The sequence below is a fragment of the Notolepis coatsorum genome (assembly GCF_963971535.1).
Source record: "Notolepis coatsorum genome assembly, chromosome: 2".
NCBI classification, from domain to species: domain Eukaryota; kingdom Metazoa; phylum Chordata; class Actinopteri; order Aulopiformes; family Paralepididae; genus Notolepis; species Notolepis coatsorum.
In genome coordinates this window covers 130044078-130062492 of record NC_140166.1, presented here as the reverse complement: position 1 = coordinate 130062492, position 18415 = coordinate 130044078, and the positions used below count along the sequence as shown (strand labels likewise).

The 18415-nt window shown below is 43.7% G+C and overlaps 1 protein-coding gene across 1 annotated transcript; it reads left to right on the top strand.

Annotated features, from left to right (window-relative positions):
• Positions 1-3268: 3268 nt before the first annotated feature.
• Positions 3269-8950, top strand: pigv (phosphatidylinositol glycan anchor biosynthesis, class V). The gene is made up of 3 exons (XM_084307465.1): positions 3269-3560; positions 4528-5694; positions 7541-8950. The coding sequence occupies exons 1-3, from the start codon at positions 3498-3500 to the stop codon at positions 7832-7834; spliced, it is 1524 nt and encodes a 507-aa protein (XP_084163591.1). The 5' UTR covers positions 3269-3497; the 3' UTR covers positions 7835-8950.
• Positions 8951-18415: the final 9465 nt, after the last annotated feature.

The following is an 18415-nucleotide window of genomic DNA, read 5'->3' as shown; positions in this document are numbered from 1 at the left end:
TGTCACTATTCTCACACTCGTTACCGGTGAGGGATGGAGGCCTGACACACGAGTACGGTCCCTGACCTCTGGCCCCCCCCCCCCCCCTCCCCCCCTGGGGGCCCTCCCTCGCTGATAGACGACCCCCTCCTCCGGTCTCTCCTCTGGTCTCTCCCACGGCTCCTTAGTACAGCAGCAGACACGGCTCGAACCTGTTATATCTCTCTCTCCCTGGTACAACGAAAAATAAACTCTAGATGAAGTACACATTTGACACATTTTTCTCCAGTAATATGGATTCTGCATATTTGTATTTCAAAACTATGTAGCTAAGACATCATGTAAATTCCTCCCTTTCCCCTTTTTTTGGCTCAATGAATATCATTTATTCAGTATGAAATCTTTATACTATATGTTCCACGTGGTAAGAATAAATGTACATTAAATCTTCGTAAGATGTTTGATGGGTTTTGTTCCTCTGGACTTCCGGTGGTCGCACGGGACGGGACGTACACACGTATGATTTATTGAACATTCCAGGGTTCACTGCTGAAATCGCACTCATGATTCATGCAAAGGTAGGTTCCAAAGAATTCAAGTTTCAAGTTTTGTTTTATTTGTCACATATAAAGGTACATGACATGTACATTACAGTGAAATGCTTGGTTCTGTGTGACCCTCCTGAGAATGTGCTTCACACAGTAAAAATTGTAAAAGAATAAAATCACTATACACAATATACAAAACTATAAAGTACAAATGCAAACAAAATGCAAAAATGCAAAACTTGATTGATTGAACTTCACAACACTATCATCCCCTGGATGCTCCAGAAGGTGGCGCTCTACTTGCCTATAGGTGGCGTTATGGATGGGGTTTGTAACAATATCTCAATTTAATCATTTTTGCAGTAAAATACTAAGAATCCATTTCATACATGGGAGACCTTTGAGATGAGGAAAAACATTGTTGTACCCCTCCAGTAGGGCTATAAGATAAGATATTCCTTTATTGATCCCCTTGGGGAAATGCGGGCATCATACCAGCATGGGGGAGGCGAGGTACAGGTATGGGCAGGGAAATAGAGACATAAATATAGGATATCAAATTCGGTCCGACTAGAAATATGAGAAAAATAAACCGTAAACAAGTTGCAGATGATGGTGTGTATGCCCTATTGGTTATATTATATGTTACTTACAATACATATAGGCAATAAATAAATTGAATGTGAATATATACTATGAGTAAAAGTAAACTATACACAAGGTACCCTAATTGGCATGATATACGTCATATGTTGTAGGCTGCTACACCGACTAGGCTAGGGAGGCTACAGAGCAAGTTTCAAGTTTTTTGTTTTATTTGTCACATATAAATTACAGTCAAATGCTTGGTTCTGTATGAGCCCCCTAACATTGTGCTTCATATAGTAAAAGTTAAATGTATAATATTAAAGACCAAACAATACAAAATATACAAAACTAAAGTACAAAATGCAAAATTAGATAATTAAGTTAGTTAAAATCCTATTATACGAGAGGTCCATGGGGCTCACTGTAAGAGTCCTGGCTCTTCACTCCTGCCTACTCCCAAGCACAGCTTCAGTAAGACTTTCTCACAGTTAGTGTACTCAGAGGGGACCCCTCGTTAAGACTAAATTGAGTGCTGCAATGAGCACCTACTACAGTTAAAATATGAGGAGATTGTGATGAACTATGCCAGAGCGCTTTACACCCATTTAGGCTTAGAAATTTTTCTATCAAATATTAGTTTTTTCTTTTTATACACAACACAAACACAATACAGTAACAATAACAGGACCTCACAATACCATAATAATAATGACATTAGCAATAACAAAAAATAATAAACACCGAACATAACATAAAAATTCACCTTAGACTATTACAGACACCACAATAGACTATTCCTTCCCCACTCCCACCTCAGGACCAACACCCCGACCCGCTCCGCCGCTAGATTGTGGACCAATGCAATGCAGCCAAGCAAGGATCGAAGCATGTAGATCACAAGAGGTTTGGTCCATCTGTCCCATGTTATTGGAGGAAGAACAATTATACTGACGCAAAACAATAATACACAGCAACCCCCCTGAAAAAAGAAGGTTGCATTCCAACACCTACATAACACTGAACAAATAAACACAGACAGACGGATGAAACATTACTTTAACCTATACCGTTGCACAGGTAAGATGTGACATCAGTTTAACCTATACTGTTGCACAGGTAAGATGTGACATCAGTTTAACCTATAACCTTGCACAGGTAAGATGTGACATTACTTTAACCTATATAGTTGTACAGGTAAGATGTGACATTACTTTAACCTATATAGTTGTACAGGTAAGATGTGACATAACTTTAACCTATATAGTTGTACAGGTAAGATGTGACATTACTTTAACCTATAACTTTGCACAGGTAAGATGTGACATTACTTTAACCTATATAGTTGTACAGGTACGATGTGACATTACTTTAACCTATATAGTTGTACAGGTAAGATGTGACATTACTTTAACCTATATAGTTGTACAGGTACGATGTGACATTACTTTAACCTATATAGTTGTACAGGTACGATGTGACATTACTTTAACCTATATAGTTGTACAGGTAAGATGTGACATTACTTTAACCTATATAGTTGTACAGGTATGATGTGACATTACTTTAACCTATATAGTTGTACAGGTATGATGTGACATTACTTTAACCTATATAGTTGTACAGGTATGATGTGACATTACTTTAACCTATACCGTTGTACAGGTAAGATGTGACATTACTTTAACCTATATAGTTGTACAGGTACGATGTGACATTACTTTAACCTATATAGTTGTACAGGCTTCACACATTATAAAGATACACTATCAGTTACAAATCAGACAAATGTGCCCTCAGAAAATCATCCTGCTTCTGCCTTTTATATTGCATTATTCTTTATGAAGCAGAAGACTACTAGGAACTCTTTTAAGTTAGGATGCTTTTTTCGAAGTGGATATTAAGTGCCATTCCCTCCAAGGTAAATTAATGATTTTTTAAATATATATATATATTGCTTTAATGCATGTGGTTTTGTGTGAAATTAATAAGCATAGCATGGAAGTGAGAAAGTGGCACTAATGACTCGAGGGAGAACCTTTATTTTGAAACCCATACTGTAACATCCACCGGAAGTGAAACGGCGACCAATCGAATCATGCCGTTGTACCCATAGATATATATGGTTGTACCGCTGCCGCAGAATGTGATGACAACAAATATTCCACCGAAACGATGGAAGAAAACTGTCAACGATATGTATGGGCCGTGTAGTCTATATATAATTAGATGAAGACAGACATTCTGATAAATATTTAATTTACCGGAAAGTTGCCTCGACCTAAACCAACGCCGGAAATGTGACAAACTACTCTCTGCTGCTAGCCTGTTAGCGACAACAATGGACGACGTGACCGATGTTTGTCTGTCAGGACAACAGTGACGATGGACGTCAAAGCGGTGGTGCAGTTCGCCGCCCTCAGCAGAGGCCTGTCGCTGCTGCTGCAGGTCAGTGCGTCGAGGACACTAAACACCAGCTTGGTTTGTTGTTGGTCAATTACGGTGTCCTTCGATTCACATGGAATACATTCGTGGTAGACGAGTTGATGAACAGCGTGACTACTGCTAACGTGTCTTGTTATGTATAACACATGCATCTTGCAGGAGCAGACGCCTATCCTCTCGTCTCTGTATGCTTACCTGCACAAAGTCCATTACTATGAATGAATGAAAACTTTATTTAACAGATTGCAGAATGGGTACAATACAGTACGGCTCAATACACACAATTGTTAAGTGTGTACAAACTGTCTATCTGTATGTCATGTGTGTCATATGATGAATTGAAAATGGGGGACCCTGATGGAAACAAGACTAAAGTCTTTCTCAGGTCTGCATCCTCTTAACAATTGTATGTATTGAGCTGTACTGTACTGTACCCATTCTGCAATCTGTTAATAAACTTTTCAATCAATCAATCAAAGGGGATGGAGACCTGAGAAAGACGTTTGTCTTGTTTCCATCAGGGTCCCCCATTTTCAATTCATATAGACATTTATGACATACATGACATGCATGACATTTATGGCATAGGGACATATATGTATTTAGTACTATATCTGTACACATCCTACTCTTGCTAGTTACACTGCTGCTGGTCAGTAGTAGTCATACTGTCTATGTATATAATAATAATACACTCTACATACATCTGATTAGCACTACACTCCGTAGTACTAAGCCGTACTGTATTGTACCCATTCTGCAATCTGTTTAATAAAAGTTTCAATCAAACTAACTTGTATATTTTATACCCAGTTTAACTACCTGTACATTGTATATATAGCTGTTGCACTTTACTGCTACATTTGCACTCCGGGTGGATGACGAACCTCTTTTCATTGTACTATACTTGTGCTGTAGTATAATGATAATACATTTTAATATAATCTAATTAACTGTTATTTTCTTCCAGGCCGTCTTAAACGCTGCCATCCCAGACCACGCGGCGGATGCATTCAGCCCCCCTCGGACGGCGGAGCCTCTGTCTCTGGACTCCGCGGTGGAGTGGCTGCTGGGTGGCCTCTCTCACTGGGACGCGGAGCACTACCTCTTCATCGCCGAGCGGGGATACCTGTACGAACACAACTTTGCCTTCTTCCCGCTGCTCCCGGTCGTCCTGCGTGGCCTGGCGGAGACGCTGCTGTGGCCCCTCGGCAGCTGGCTCTCGTTGCGGGGACGCCTGCTCCTGGCCGTCGCTCTGGGGAACAGCGCCCTCTTCCTGCTGAGCGCGGTAGCGCTGTACGCACTGAGCAGGGTGGTGCTGCAGGACCGGCGCCTCGCTCTGCTGGCCAGCCTGCTGTACTGCGTCACGCCGGCTAATGTCTTCATGACCGCCGGCTACTCCGAGAGCCTGTACGCGGCGCTCACGTTCGGTGGACTTTTTCTCTTGGAGAAAGGGTTCACTTTCAGAGCCTGCTTGGCCCTGGGCATAGCCACCGCCACGCGGTCCAACGGACTTGTAAATATAGGCTTCCTACTCTATCTACCGTCGCTGCTCGCCCTGTCCCAGATCCGCGTGTGTCGGGCCACTGCGAAAGGTCGCGGCAAAGTCTTCCACTACGCCTGGATCGTCGTCCGTCTCCTGTTCACCTCCCTGTTGGGAACCGCCATCATCGCCCTTCCCTTCTGCGCGTTCCAGTACTACGGCTACAGGACGTTCTGCACGCCCTCCGTCTCCCTGGACCGGATCCACCCGGCGCTGGTGGCGCTGGCCGAGCGGAAAGGCTACAGGGTTCCGGATGAGAACAGCCCCCCGCCTCTCTGGTGCATGAGGCCCCTGCCTCTGCTCTACTCCCACATCCAGGACGTGTACTGGGACGTGGGCTTCCTGCGCTACTTCCAGCTGAAGCAGATACCCAACTTCCTGCTGGCTCTGCCCATGGCCACCCTCGGCACCACGGCGGCGTACGTGTACTACCAGGCCAACCCGGACATGTGTCTGAGACTGGGGCTTTGGGAGACGGGCGCAAACAAGCGTCTGGACAAACCCATCCCCGGCTTCCACAACCCCCGAGCGTTTGTGTACGTCGTACATTCCACGGCGCTCCTGATATTCGGAACGCTGTGCATGCACGTGCAGGTAAACGATCGCAGTCACTTACGCAAAGCATGTAATAATCGACAAATAAACGCGTGTGGTGAGCAATTTTTCAAATCGCCACCCAATATGGTGCGGCTGGGTAGCGTAGATGTCTGAGCACTCGCCTACCACCGCAGAGACTCTGGGATCGAATCCAGCTGTCAGCGGTACCTCCGGCTTGGTCAGTCGTCCCTACGAACACAATTGGCAGTGTGTTAGCGGGTGGGAAGCAGGTGGGGTATGAGTGCTGGTCGTTGCAAACAGCGACTCCTACTGGTCGGTCGGGGCGCCTGTTCAGCAGGAAGGCGATCTGTGGGAAATAGTGTGAACCTCCGCACGTGTTACGTTGTCCCAGTGAAACCGCTCGCTGTCGGGTGAAAAGAAGCGGCTGGCGACTCCACATGTATCAGAGGAGGCATGTGGTATAGTCTACAACTCCCCAGACTGACAGTAGGGCACCATGTGGTATAGTCTGGGTGTATAAAGTGTTGAATATTGATATTATCTGTTTCCCACCTTGTTCAGTCATTGTTGATAATTACAGTGAAAAGTCATTAACGTGATCAGTGTCTTCACAAAGATGAGTATCATTTATCATTGATAATATATAACTAAAGTCAAACTGAGCAAATTTGTTATTTCAGAAGAGTGTATTAAACTGGTAACCCTTCATATGACTCGGTACCCATGAAGTAGCTCTCAGTTTCAAAAAGGTCTACACCCTCCCCAGACAGACAGTAGGGCAGCATGTGGTATAATTTACACCCTCCCCAGACCGACAGTAGGGCAGCATGTGGTATAATTTACACCCTCCCCAGACCGACAGTAGGGCAGCATGTGGTATACTCTACACCCTCCCCAGACTGACGGTATGGCAGCATGTGGTATACTCTACACCCTCCCCAGACCGACAGTAGGGCAGCATGTGGTATAATATACACCCTCCCCAGACCGACGGTATGGCACCATGTGGTAGTCTACACCCTCCCCGGACCGACGGTAGGGCAGCATGTGGTATAGTCTACACCAGGGGTAGGCAACCCTATATATATATATATATTTTTTTTTATTTTTTTTTTGCTTTGAAATATTATAGTGAAATATTTTGCACTGTTGTCGCATTCATCTTGTTGAAATCCTCCCACAGGTTCTTTTTTTTAAGTCGAGTATATCAAGGAGGCTTTTCTCTGTAGCTCAGATGTTTTGTTTGAAGGCTTGCCAAACAAAGAGACAATCAAATCAAGGATAAAAGATATCCCCATGTCAGCTTGAAGTGTCGAGCGACGCATCAACGAAATGTCAGAAAATATCAGAGAACAGCAAACAGCTGGATTAAAAGATGCTCCGGTGTGCAGCTTAAAGTGACCAACCAACTACAGCCCCCAGATAACGGAGCTCAGTAAAGCAAAACTGTTTGTCTGCATTGCACCCCCGCCCCAACTCAGATTTAGGGTTGATACAACCATCATAATAATATTGTTAATAATAACAATAACAATAATGATGTAGTAATGTAAAAATTATCATAAAAAATACCTGATTATGAGAAATGTTTTTTACGATGCATGGAATATTGTTGAGGCACACTAGTTACAACTATATTTCAAACAGGCACTTCATGTCAAAAAGGTTGCTGACCCCTGGTCCACACCCTCCCCAGACCGACAGTAGGGCAATGCGCACAACGACCAGGAAGGGAATTGGCATAACGAATAAATTGGGGAATGGGAGAAAAATTATAGAAAGGCAAAAAGAAAAAAAATGTAATAATCAACAAATAAATGCAATGTGGTGAGAAATTTCTCAATCCCCCACTCGATGCTTTTGAACCCCTCCATCTCCCCAGGTACTGACCCGATTCATGGCCTCTTCCTCTCCCGTGCCGTTCTGGATCAGCGCCCATCTCCTCCTGCTCAACGAGCCGCTGCTCCACCGAAGGAAGACGTCGATGCCCAGCGTGCCACTGCGGACGCGAGGCGCCTCCGGGAGCGGATCCCAGCAGACACTCCATAACCCCATCGCCGCGCTGCTGCCCCACTGGAGGACATGCTCCCCCACCACGCAGTGCATCCTGGGATACTTCCTGTCCTACTGGCTGTTGGGACTGGCGCTGCACTGTAACTTCTTACCCTGGACTTGACCTCTGGCCCCCGGGCTCCACATGAGACTCGTCAGCGAGATGCTAGTAGACGTTAAAGGTGCTGGAAGTGGTGTTGTTTTATTTAAATAGCTCTACTGTACATTCCCACAGCCGTAAATGGCGAATTTATATAGCAGCTTTTATCCAAAGCACTTTACAATTTTGTTCCTCACATTTTCACCCGTTCACTCACACATTCACACACTGACGGCAGAGGCGACCATGCAAGGTGCCAACCTGCTCATCTGGACCAGTTAAGGGGTTAAGTGTCTTGCTCAAGGACACTTCGGCATGCTGCCCGGAAGGAGCGGGAATCGAACCAGGAACCACCAGATTACCAGACGACTGCTCTACCTGAGGCTCTACGCTAACCTTTTTCCCAAGGAGCACATGTGCTCCTAAATGAAAAAATTTAGGAGCACACAAAGAAATGTAGGAGCACACAAAAATATTTAGGAGCACAGTGAAAATATTTCTGTATAATATTGTGTGTAATAAATGTATATTTGTACTGTGCGTGCATGTGCAAACGGGAACGGGACACACATCTGTGCAATAGCACATACCACCAAAGTCACTGGCCCACTGTGTGTGTATCTGCGTGTGCAAACAGGAATGGGACACAGACATTTTAACTATTAAGTGATTAATGCCTACTGTGGCAAAGTTGTAGCCAACAACTAGGCCTAATAAGAAAGGCAGTGACATTGAACAAAAAGGAGAAACTGGCATTACCACCAGGGCCATCAGTAGAGGGGACTGTAAGGTGCCTTTTCGGTATACTACCTTTGCTAAAACTGTGTTCTCTGTTAAAGGTGGTAACTACTGGAATAGCCTACCAGTTGTGATTAGAGAGTGCCCCACATACTCCATGTTCAAGACTCATCTTAAACTGCATCTTAAGGCAAACCAGAACTGTGATCATTTTTAATCTGATTTAGTTTATGTAACTTGTTTTTATTGTTGTTTTTATCATTGATTGTCACAATGCTTTTACCCTAAGCAGGCTATTTATTTATTGAACGAGTTTTGCTGTCTCCTGGTGTAAATTAGCTCTTGCTACAACCCTGCATGTTTACATTTTCTATTTTGTACTTGATGTTCATTAACATGTGCTGTCCCTATCAAATAAACTCAAATCAAACTACTGCTACAAAAGGTATATCTAGGCAATGACAAAAATGTCAGATGACTGAAAATCAACATTACTAGTCTATACCAGCACCTGCTAGACTAGAATAGGCTGTCATTAGCCTACTATGTAGCCTAAGCTACTGATTATAAATGCACAACACTGCAATATTACACTTACTGTAGACTAATGTATATTTGTACTGTATTCCTTTTACTGTATATTTAATTCTATTTTAGCATTCTCACAACACCCCCTCTAATGCCCCTCTAATGGAACATTCCAGTGTGGATGTGCGTTGCTCACACTGGCCAATCTGCGAATGTGCATGGGGAATCGATGCTTAAAAACGGTCTTTTTCGCTGCCAATTTAGTTCTGATCGATTAGGAATATCTCGCGCCGTGTTCAGGAGAGTCAGGCGCATACAAGTCTATTCGATCATGTCTCTAGCACCCCCACAGCCGTATCTGCAATTACTTAATGTCAAGGCTCTCGTCCACATTCATTCATTTGCCCCCGCAATCTCCTCCCCGATTTCAGAATCCCGAAAGTGTTGCGGTGGTCTATTGGACCGTTGGCTTAGTTCCAGGTAACACACAGACACACTCGGACACGCGCCGCATCATATCAGGACAGTGTCGCGCGCGATTTCGTCTCCAGTTCGCTCGCTCGCTCCCTGTCAGGAACCGGTGTTAGGCCTACTTGTTGAGTTAGGTGTGATTTCACTGTCACTAGTGTGCATATATTGCACTTCATGTCGGTCTCTGGTGCCCCCTTGTGGCCGTTTTGGAACGACAGCATTTTGCGAAACGTCCTTGTTTTCCGCAGGCGTCGCTGGGCAGCGTGAATACTTTACCCAAGACAGTTGTCCTTCCGCGTTCAGTTTGCGTGCCCTGATTGGCCTCTCAGCGCCCAATCGCCTAACTACTCGCTCAATATACCGCTTTTGTTTTGAGCTGACGCTAGTTTTCAACGGAGAGACACACACACAAGAGGAAGAGCTGTGGATTTAATCGGCAGGAGAGAGAGAGAGCTCAAAGCTGTATATAATATAATATTTAGCCCCGTAGTGTGGCCAGAGGCTGCTCAAACTACCTGTGTTGTAATAAATTAATTGATTGATGTTTAACTTGTCCGGTGTGTCCAGTCCTTTCGACTAGCAAACATTGTCGTTTACCTCAGTTGGTAAGCTATTTAGCTAATGTTGTTAGCATTGGATAGCATCAATGCTAGCTGGCTGCAGTTTCAAAAACACTCAAAAAACACCTACGTGAGACTGCAATTCGAAACTGGCCCCTACAAATGTCCTAACCTAGTTGTACAGTAAATGACCAAGTAAGGCTTTGTCAATATTCCAATGTACAGTGTAAAATGTGTGTGTGTCCCCTACCCAACCCCCCCCCCCCCCCCCCCAACCTCCAATGTACAGCCCTCACCCAACCCACCCAACCCCACCCCACCCAACCAACCTCCTCCAATGTACAGTTTCTACGCCAAATGTATATACACTCCTTTTCTGGACACTTTTGTATCACAAACAGTACTGTATTTGCAAATCTGATATGTCATAGATGTAGCTGTACTGTCTATCTGTATGTCATGTATGTCATATATGTTATGATGAATTGAAAATGGGGGACCCTGATGTAAACAAGACGAAAGTCTTTCTCTGGTCTGCATCCCCTTAACAATTGTATGTATTGAGCTGTACTGTACTGTACCCATTCTGCAATCTGTTAATAAACTTTTCAATCAATCAATCAATCAGCACCATGCCATGGGAATACTATACTAAATTATGGAGGCTTTTTAATCGTCAAGGTCAGTGGTGCAGTCGTAATATGGGAACTGGTTACACGCCACGTGCACGCGCGCTCCCGCGCATACATGTTCCCTCAGTTGCGCACAGAACAGATGATTATTATGCATAACAATGGAGATCAAGCAGCCCCCCACCTTCTCGTAGGTTCCTATTATTATGCAAAGTCTAGGTGAGAAGTGCCGGCTGCCGGCCGGGTAGCTTTCTACAACGGCTGGGTACTTATCATTGCGCGCACTTCTGCCCTGAGTGACCTACTAATGACACGCCGTGTAACCGCCTGTGTGCACGACTGCACCCCTGGTCAAGGTAAGAGAGGATGTTTGACCTTTTTCTGAAAACCCAAGCACATATTGTTCCATAGCATATGCTTTGCTAGTCGAAAGGACTGGACACGGACAAGTTAAACCTCAATCAATTAATTTATTACAACACAGGTAGTTTGAGCAGCCTCTGACCGCACCACAGGGCTATTATATTATATACGGCTTTGAGCTCTCTCTCTCTCTCCTGCCGATTAAATCCACAGCTCTTCCTCTTGTGTGTGTGTCTCTCCGCTGAAATGAAAACTAGCGTCAGCTCAAAACAAAAGCGGTATATTGAGCGAGTAGTTAGGCGATAGGCGATTGGGCGCTGAGAGGCCAATCAGGGCGCGCAAACCGAACGCGGAAGGACAACTGCATTGGGTAAAGTATTGTAGCTCCCCTCCCCATAGCCAAAACATCTTCCCTCATGTTTCCTTCAGCTGAACTGTGTCGTGTTTGCTCCATTCCTGATGCTCGAGTCTCTCAGCAAGTATGGTTATTATTATACCTGTAGTGCGTGCTTGACGTCGCAGCTTATTACATGTGCACGTTTGGATAATCATCTCATCGTCTTGATCTCTCTTCTCTTCCAATATCAGAAAACTCACAGGTTGCCGCTAGCTGTCAGGAGTCGAGACTTTCTCCAGCTAATGTAAATACTGGTGTACTACTGTCACAGCTAGCCCCTTTCGTGACTGCGGTTTGCAAGCCTGGGGCTTTTGTGACCGCAGTCACTTGTTTATGTGACGCGACCACTTTAGAAAATACCAACCAAGCGTGAATGTGTGGATGACGTTGTGTCAAAAATATATCAGATATGAATTTCAAAGATACCCAGCGTACAATATGGGTTTAACACAGCTTTTCCTAAAACATTGTTAGGACAAAAAAGTGGTACTCACAACGAACTCTGGCAAGATGGCGTCTTCTTCTGCAACTTTTTTTGTCGCATGTGGCGCAGTGATTGCTGGACGCACCAGGCATGCGACAAAAAAAGTTGCAGAAGAAGAAGACGCCATCTTGCCAGAGTTCGTTGTGAGTACCACTTTTTTTTCCTAACAATGTTTTAAACTGTTTATTAGCAACTCCGAGCTTCCAGACCCCACCGTAAAGCTGTGTTAAACCCATATTGTACGCTGGGTATCTTTGAAATTCATATCTGATATATTTTTGACACAACGTCATCCACACATTCACGCTTGGTTGGTATTTTCTAAAGTGGTCGCGTCACATAAACAAGTGACTGCGGTCACAAAAGCCCCAGGCTTGCAAACCGCAGTCACGAAAGGGGCTATGTCACAGCCAGAATCCCAGCGTGCTTTGCAGTCCAATTGATTAGAAATAAATGTATATATGGCGGTTAGGTGGCCGAGCGGAGATTGCGTTCGTCACCAACCCCGGAGCTGTGAGCTGGATTCGCCTGTTCGAATCCAGCTCACAGCTCCGGGGTTGTCACCAGCTTGGCTGGCCGTCTGCACTAATACAATTGGCTGTATTAGAGGGTGGGAGAAGCTGGCGGGGTGGGTCCGGGTCGTTGTAAACAGCGACTCCTACAGTTCGGTCGGGGCGCCTGCTAAGCGCGGATAGGACTTGAGGGGGATAGTGTGGTCCTCCCACATGCTACGCCCTCTCGATGAGAATCCGCGCTGCCAGGTGAAAAGAAGCGGTGATTGGCTGGACGTGTGTCGGAGGAAGCACGTGGTAGCCTCCACTCTCCCAGATGATCTGACTGTGGGGGGTAAGTGCGCAGCGACCAGGAAGGGACTGGGAATTGGCATACGACTAACATTGGGATGGGAGAAAATCGGAGGAAAATGGAGGGGGAAAAAGATAAAAAAAAAAAAAAAAAATGTATATAATAAAATGGATAGATGAACATTCTGACACTTGGCTTCAAGGAAAGTGTTGACAGTTAGGCCTATATGTTTCAATAATCTGCGACAATCTCAGGGACATTTTATTGACATACCACCATGTGAAAATCAAGTGTCCAAAGGTTTCCTATATATATTCGGCGGGTACTCCCTTTACATGTGCTTGCTAAGGCAGCTCATATACTAACATTGGAGCGATACAGAGAAGATTAGCATACCCCTGCGTAAGGATGGCAAGCGAAATCGTGAAGCGTTTCCAATTTTCTTAATTATTATGAACTTTAATAGATATATATTTTTTATTGTTTCTTGGAAAATGAAGTACATTTTGTGTAGTTTCATGCAATTCTGCCCTCTAGTGGTAATAGTGAGTAAATACGAAAAGACGAGTTGAATCAGATGTTCAGTTCAGTTCAGTTCAGAGTTTTTATTTGCCACATGGAATCATACAATCAGAGTTTCTTCATTACACAATCATAAATAACATTCCATGGACAAACGGAGCAGGAAGAAGAATAAATCTTATAGTTACCTGCCCCTTATTCCTAAACTAAAGAAGTATTTACTTAATGGTCGGCGTACAACCTAATTTACACAAATAATCATTTATACCATTATACAAGAAACTCACAATCCACAGTTAAACAAGAAAAAATTTTAATAATAATAATAATAAAGAATAAAGAATAAAAGAAAGAGAGAAAAAAAAGAAAAGATCTCACTATTCAGATCACATTTGATTTTCATACTGACTAAATCTTTTTTTTTTATAATTTTTTTTGAATTGATAAACACTATTACATCCCTTAAGCTCGCTATGGAGAGAATTCCACAACTTTACACCAATAACTGAAGGACACATCTGTTTAAGTGTGGTACGTGCAAACTGATGTTTAAAACTGTATTTTCTCCTACTAAACTCACTTTCTAAATGAAAAAGATTTTGTAGTTTTTCTGGCAGTGTATTATTTCTTGCCCTAAACATAATTAACATTGTTTGAAACTTAATCATGTCTTCAAGTTTAATTATTCTAGATTTAATAAATAATGTATTTGTGTGTTCTCGATAACTCACTTTATGTGTGATTCTTATGGCCCTCTTCTGTAGTATATATAATGGTTTTATATTTGGTTATATATGGTTTTATTATTATATATAATATATGGCACCTTCTGAGACAAATTTGAATATAAGATCTTACACATATACATCAGATATATCGATGTACATAATACATCAGGTACTTTTCTTGACCGTGACCAAACTGTCATCAGAATGCTTACATTGTTCAACAAGTTTGTGCATCATGTTAAGCCAATTGATTGATTGATTGAAAACTTTATTAACAGATTGCAGAATGGGTACAGCTCAATACATACAATTGTTAAGGGGATGCAGACCAGAGAAAGACTTTCGTCTTGTTTACATCAGGGTCCCCCATTTTCAATTCATCATAACATATATGACACACACAACATACAGATAGACAGTACTGCTACATCTATACATTTATGACATACCAGATTTGCAAATACAGTACTGTTTGTGATACAAAAAGAGTCCAGAAAAGAGAGTATATACATTTTGACGTAGAAACTGTACATTGGAGGAGGTTGGGTAGGTGGGGTGGGGTAGGGTGGGTGGGGGGGGGGGACTGTACATTGGAGGTGGTTGGGTGGGTGGGGGACACTGTACACTGTACATTGGAATATTGACAAAGCCATACATACATTTACTGTACATTGGAGGGGGTTGGGTTAGGACATTTGCAGGGGCCAGTTTCGAATTGCAGTCTCCCGTAGGTGTTCTTTGAGAGTGTTTTTGAAAGTGGGTAGTGATTCACATTCCTTTACAGCTTTGGGTAGGGCGTTCCACATTGATGTGGCATGATTGCGAAACGTGTTTAGTCCCTTGTTTGAGCCGAATCTGGGTTTAACATGATTTGTGGAGCTCCCTCTGGTGTTGTGATCGTGGTATTCACTGACCTTTGGGAAGTATTTCGACATGTACATGGGTATCTTGGTCGTGTAGTGTATCTTGTAGACCAGGCCCATTGCAAGTTGCTGTACTCTGTCGTCTACTCTAAGCCATCCTATAGGTTGTCAAAGTGGGCAGGGGTGAGGTGGGTTCTAGGAGTAAGGTCAAGCAGTAGTCTGACCAGTTTGTTTTGAGATGTTTGTAATTTTGTTTTTAGTGCCTTTGAGGTGCTTTGGTACCATGAGGTGCAAGCATAGTCGTAGTACCCTTGAATCAGTGCTCCTGCCAGAGTCTTCAGGGTATTCTTGTTTACCAGAGAGGAGATCCGGTACAAGAATCGAGTTTGTTGGTTGACTTTTTTTTATTACATTGGATGCCATTTTGTCACAGGAAAGATTTGCCTCTAGGATGGAACCCAGGTAGGTAATCTCATCTTTCCTTGTGACAATATTGTCACCCACTGTAACTGAGAAGCCGTCGGTCTTGCTGAGTCTGTTATTTGAACCGAAGAGAATGGACTCTGTTTTGCCCATGTGTAATGATAGTTTGTTATCGGCGAGCCATATGCAGATTTTGCCTAGTTTCGAGCTGAGGGTTTTTTCAACCTGTAACTTGTCCAACCAATCAATTACTTTCCAACACTGGCCACCATTGAGCATTCACACCATTGTGAAAAGTTAGGTTTGATCCTTTTCAGGCCTATTATTTCCCCAATCAGTTGCAGGATATTTCCCTACCTGGACATTTAATATTACGCTTATGAATGAAGTTAACTTAACAGACAAAGAAAAAGAGGCGGCCCAGTGTTGTTAAATAGCATCTGGTCCAGGACTGCTCAGTGTGCCTCCTCAGTGGGAAAACCGGACCCCCGTCGACATCTGCCCTACAGCCGCTCCCCTGGCTTCTTGCCCCTTTGGAAATGGCATCCGTTATTTACAATAGCAAATTATTTTGCGGTGAGTGAATGAATGAAAACTTTATTTAACAGATTGCAGAATGGGTACAATACAGTACGGCTCAATACACACAATTGTTAAGGGGATGCAGACCAGAGAAAGGCGTTTGTCTTGTTTACATCAGGGTCCCCCATTTTCAATTCATAGTGACATTGATTTATGACATACACAACATACATTGATTGATTGATTGATTGATTGATTGATTGATAACTTTATTAACAGATTGCAGAATGGGTACAGTACAGCTCAATACACACAATTGTTAAGGGGATGCAGACCAGAGAAAGACTTTCATCTTGTTTACATCAGGGTCCCTCATTTTCAATTCATCATAAATATGACATACATGACATACAGATAGACGGTACTGCTACATCTATACATTTATGACATACCAGATTTACAAATACAGTACTGTTTGTGATACAAATGACATCATGACATTTATGGCATAGGGACATTGTGACGTACCTGGGTACGTGGGTTGGTCATTACCATTATTACTGTATTTATGACACCTTCTGAACATCAGGTTAGTATATTTAATGTGTTATGTTTTGTATGTGATGTGTGTGTGTGTGAACATGAGAGCTAATGCTGTCTCTTTTCTCTCCCTGTCAGGTGCTGCCCATCCCTACTGAAGAGTGCTGATTGCCTAATGAATGACAGCTGATGGCAATCACCTCGAGAGGGATGGGTAGCCAAATACCTGACAGCACACACACGTCTGGGCGCCTCATTCTGTCAATTGCCAGTGACCAGAGAAGAGTGAGGTTGCCATTGCTTGCCACTGTGGTGGAATTGATACTGTGCTTAGCTACTGCTTCGGGTGGACTAAAGTACTAGTATATGTACATAGATATTGTTGGCCTATGCGCCCCTCCTCCATTGGAGTAAGTATTCTCTTGTTGGCTTTAGGCCTAAATCCCACTGAGTGTGGAATTGTACCTTTGGTACCTTTGTTGGGGGTTTTTCCCAGTACCAACCTCTGGCTGGTTGGTGAGTGTCTGTGGGCGCTTATTTAGTTTACTTTATTATTATACTTACCTTGTTTGTTCTCCCCTTAACCTTCTCCCTGTTTGTTAATTGTTTGTGATTATTATATTTACCTTGTCTGTTCTCCCCTTAACCTTCTCCCTGTTTGTTAATTGTTTGTGGGTTGTTTTTTCCCTTTGTTGCCTATCTAAACATCAGTGGAGGTTTCAATTCCTACCCGGCCTAATAAATATAATTTACTATTTTTGGAACAACGTCTTGTGTTTATTATTACCTACCTGCCCGGGACTATTTTGAAAGCATTTACTGAGAGAGGCTGTTTCTGTTCATGTACAGAGTGCAGAGTACAGAGTGCAGAGTACAGAGTGCAGAGTGCAGAGTATAGATTTTTCATGAGTAGAGCTATGGAGGTTTGTGATCAGGATGTTGGTGTGTCGGATCCTGAGAGCGTTGACTGCACTAGATTCAGACCATGGTTCTACTACTTCTGCTGGTGAGTTGAGCGCATTGAACGCTGAGCTGCGTTTAGCCTGTCTAGAGGAGAGGGCGGCTTTGCGCAGGGAGGAGAGAGATAGAGAAGAGAGAAAGGAGGAGAGAGATAGAGAAGAGAGAAAGGAGGAGAGAGACTGGGAAGAGAGGAAGGAGGTGAGAGACAAGGGAGAGAGAGACAGACTGGAGAGAAAGGAGGACAGAGAGCGAGACATGCTGGAGAGAAAGGAGGTGGCTGATAGGGAATTTCAATTGGCGATGAGGAAACTGGAGTTGGAGTATGGTGACGCTAAACGTAGCACCATTTCCTCTCCAGTACTTTCCGGCCCCCAGGCACCCTTTGATATTAGCCAGCATATGTCCTTGGTTCCCCCCTTTCAGGATAGCACCATTTCTTCTCCAGTACGTTCCGACCCCCAGGCACCCTTTGATATTGGGCAGCATATTCCTTTAGTTCCCGTCTTTCAGGAGTCTGAGGTGGATTCATTTTTCTCTGCTTTTGAGCAGATGGCGTGGGCTTTACGTTGGCCAAAGGACAAGTGGGCGATTTTATTACTATACAGACTCACTGGTAGGGCTCAGGAGGCGTGCGTGTCATTATCGAAGGAAGACATCCTGGTATATGAGAAAGTGAAAAGCGCTGTCTTGCGCGTGTACGGAGAGGTACCAGCAGCATACAGGCATGATTTTCGCAACCGCCGTAAATCTCCTTCCCAAACCCATGTTGAGTTCTCCCGGGAGGAGAGACATAATTTTGATCGGTGGTGTTCTGGGTATGAGGTAAAAGACTTTGCATCATTGCGTGAATTGGTACTTGTGGAGCAGTTCATGTCCACCCTGCCAGGCGAAGCTGTGGTCTATTTACTTGGGCCAGCCAACAAACCTCTGTCAACCGATTTCGGCAGATGAGTTTGAGTGGTCACGAACACGTGTTTCTGTACGTCCTGATGTATGTGGTGGAGGTGACTCATTCGTGAGTGAGTCAGCATTTCAGCCACGCTCACCGCCGTCTAAGAGAGCGGTGGTGT

Bases quoted from the DNA above. Each gene is read 5' to 3' on its own strand.
- pigv (XM_084307465.1), top strand. From the start codon at position 3,498: ATGGACGTCAAAGCGGTGGTGCAGTTCGCCGCCCTCAGCAGAGGCCTG. The intron at 3,561-4,527 runs GTCAGTGCGTCG...ATTTTCTTCCAG, and splicing joins GCCTGTCGCTGCTGCTGCAG to GCCGTCTTAAACGCTGCCAT. The intron at 5,695-7,540 runs GTAAACGATCGC...CCATCTCCCCAG, and splicing joins CGCTGTGCATGCACGTGCAG to GTACTGACCCGATTCATGGC.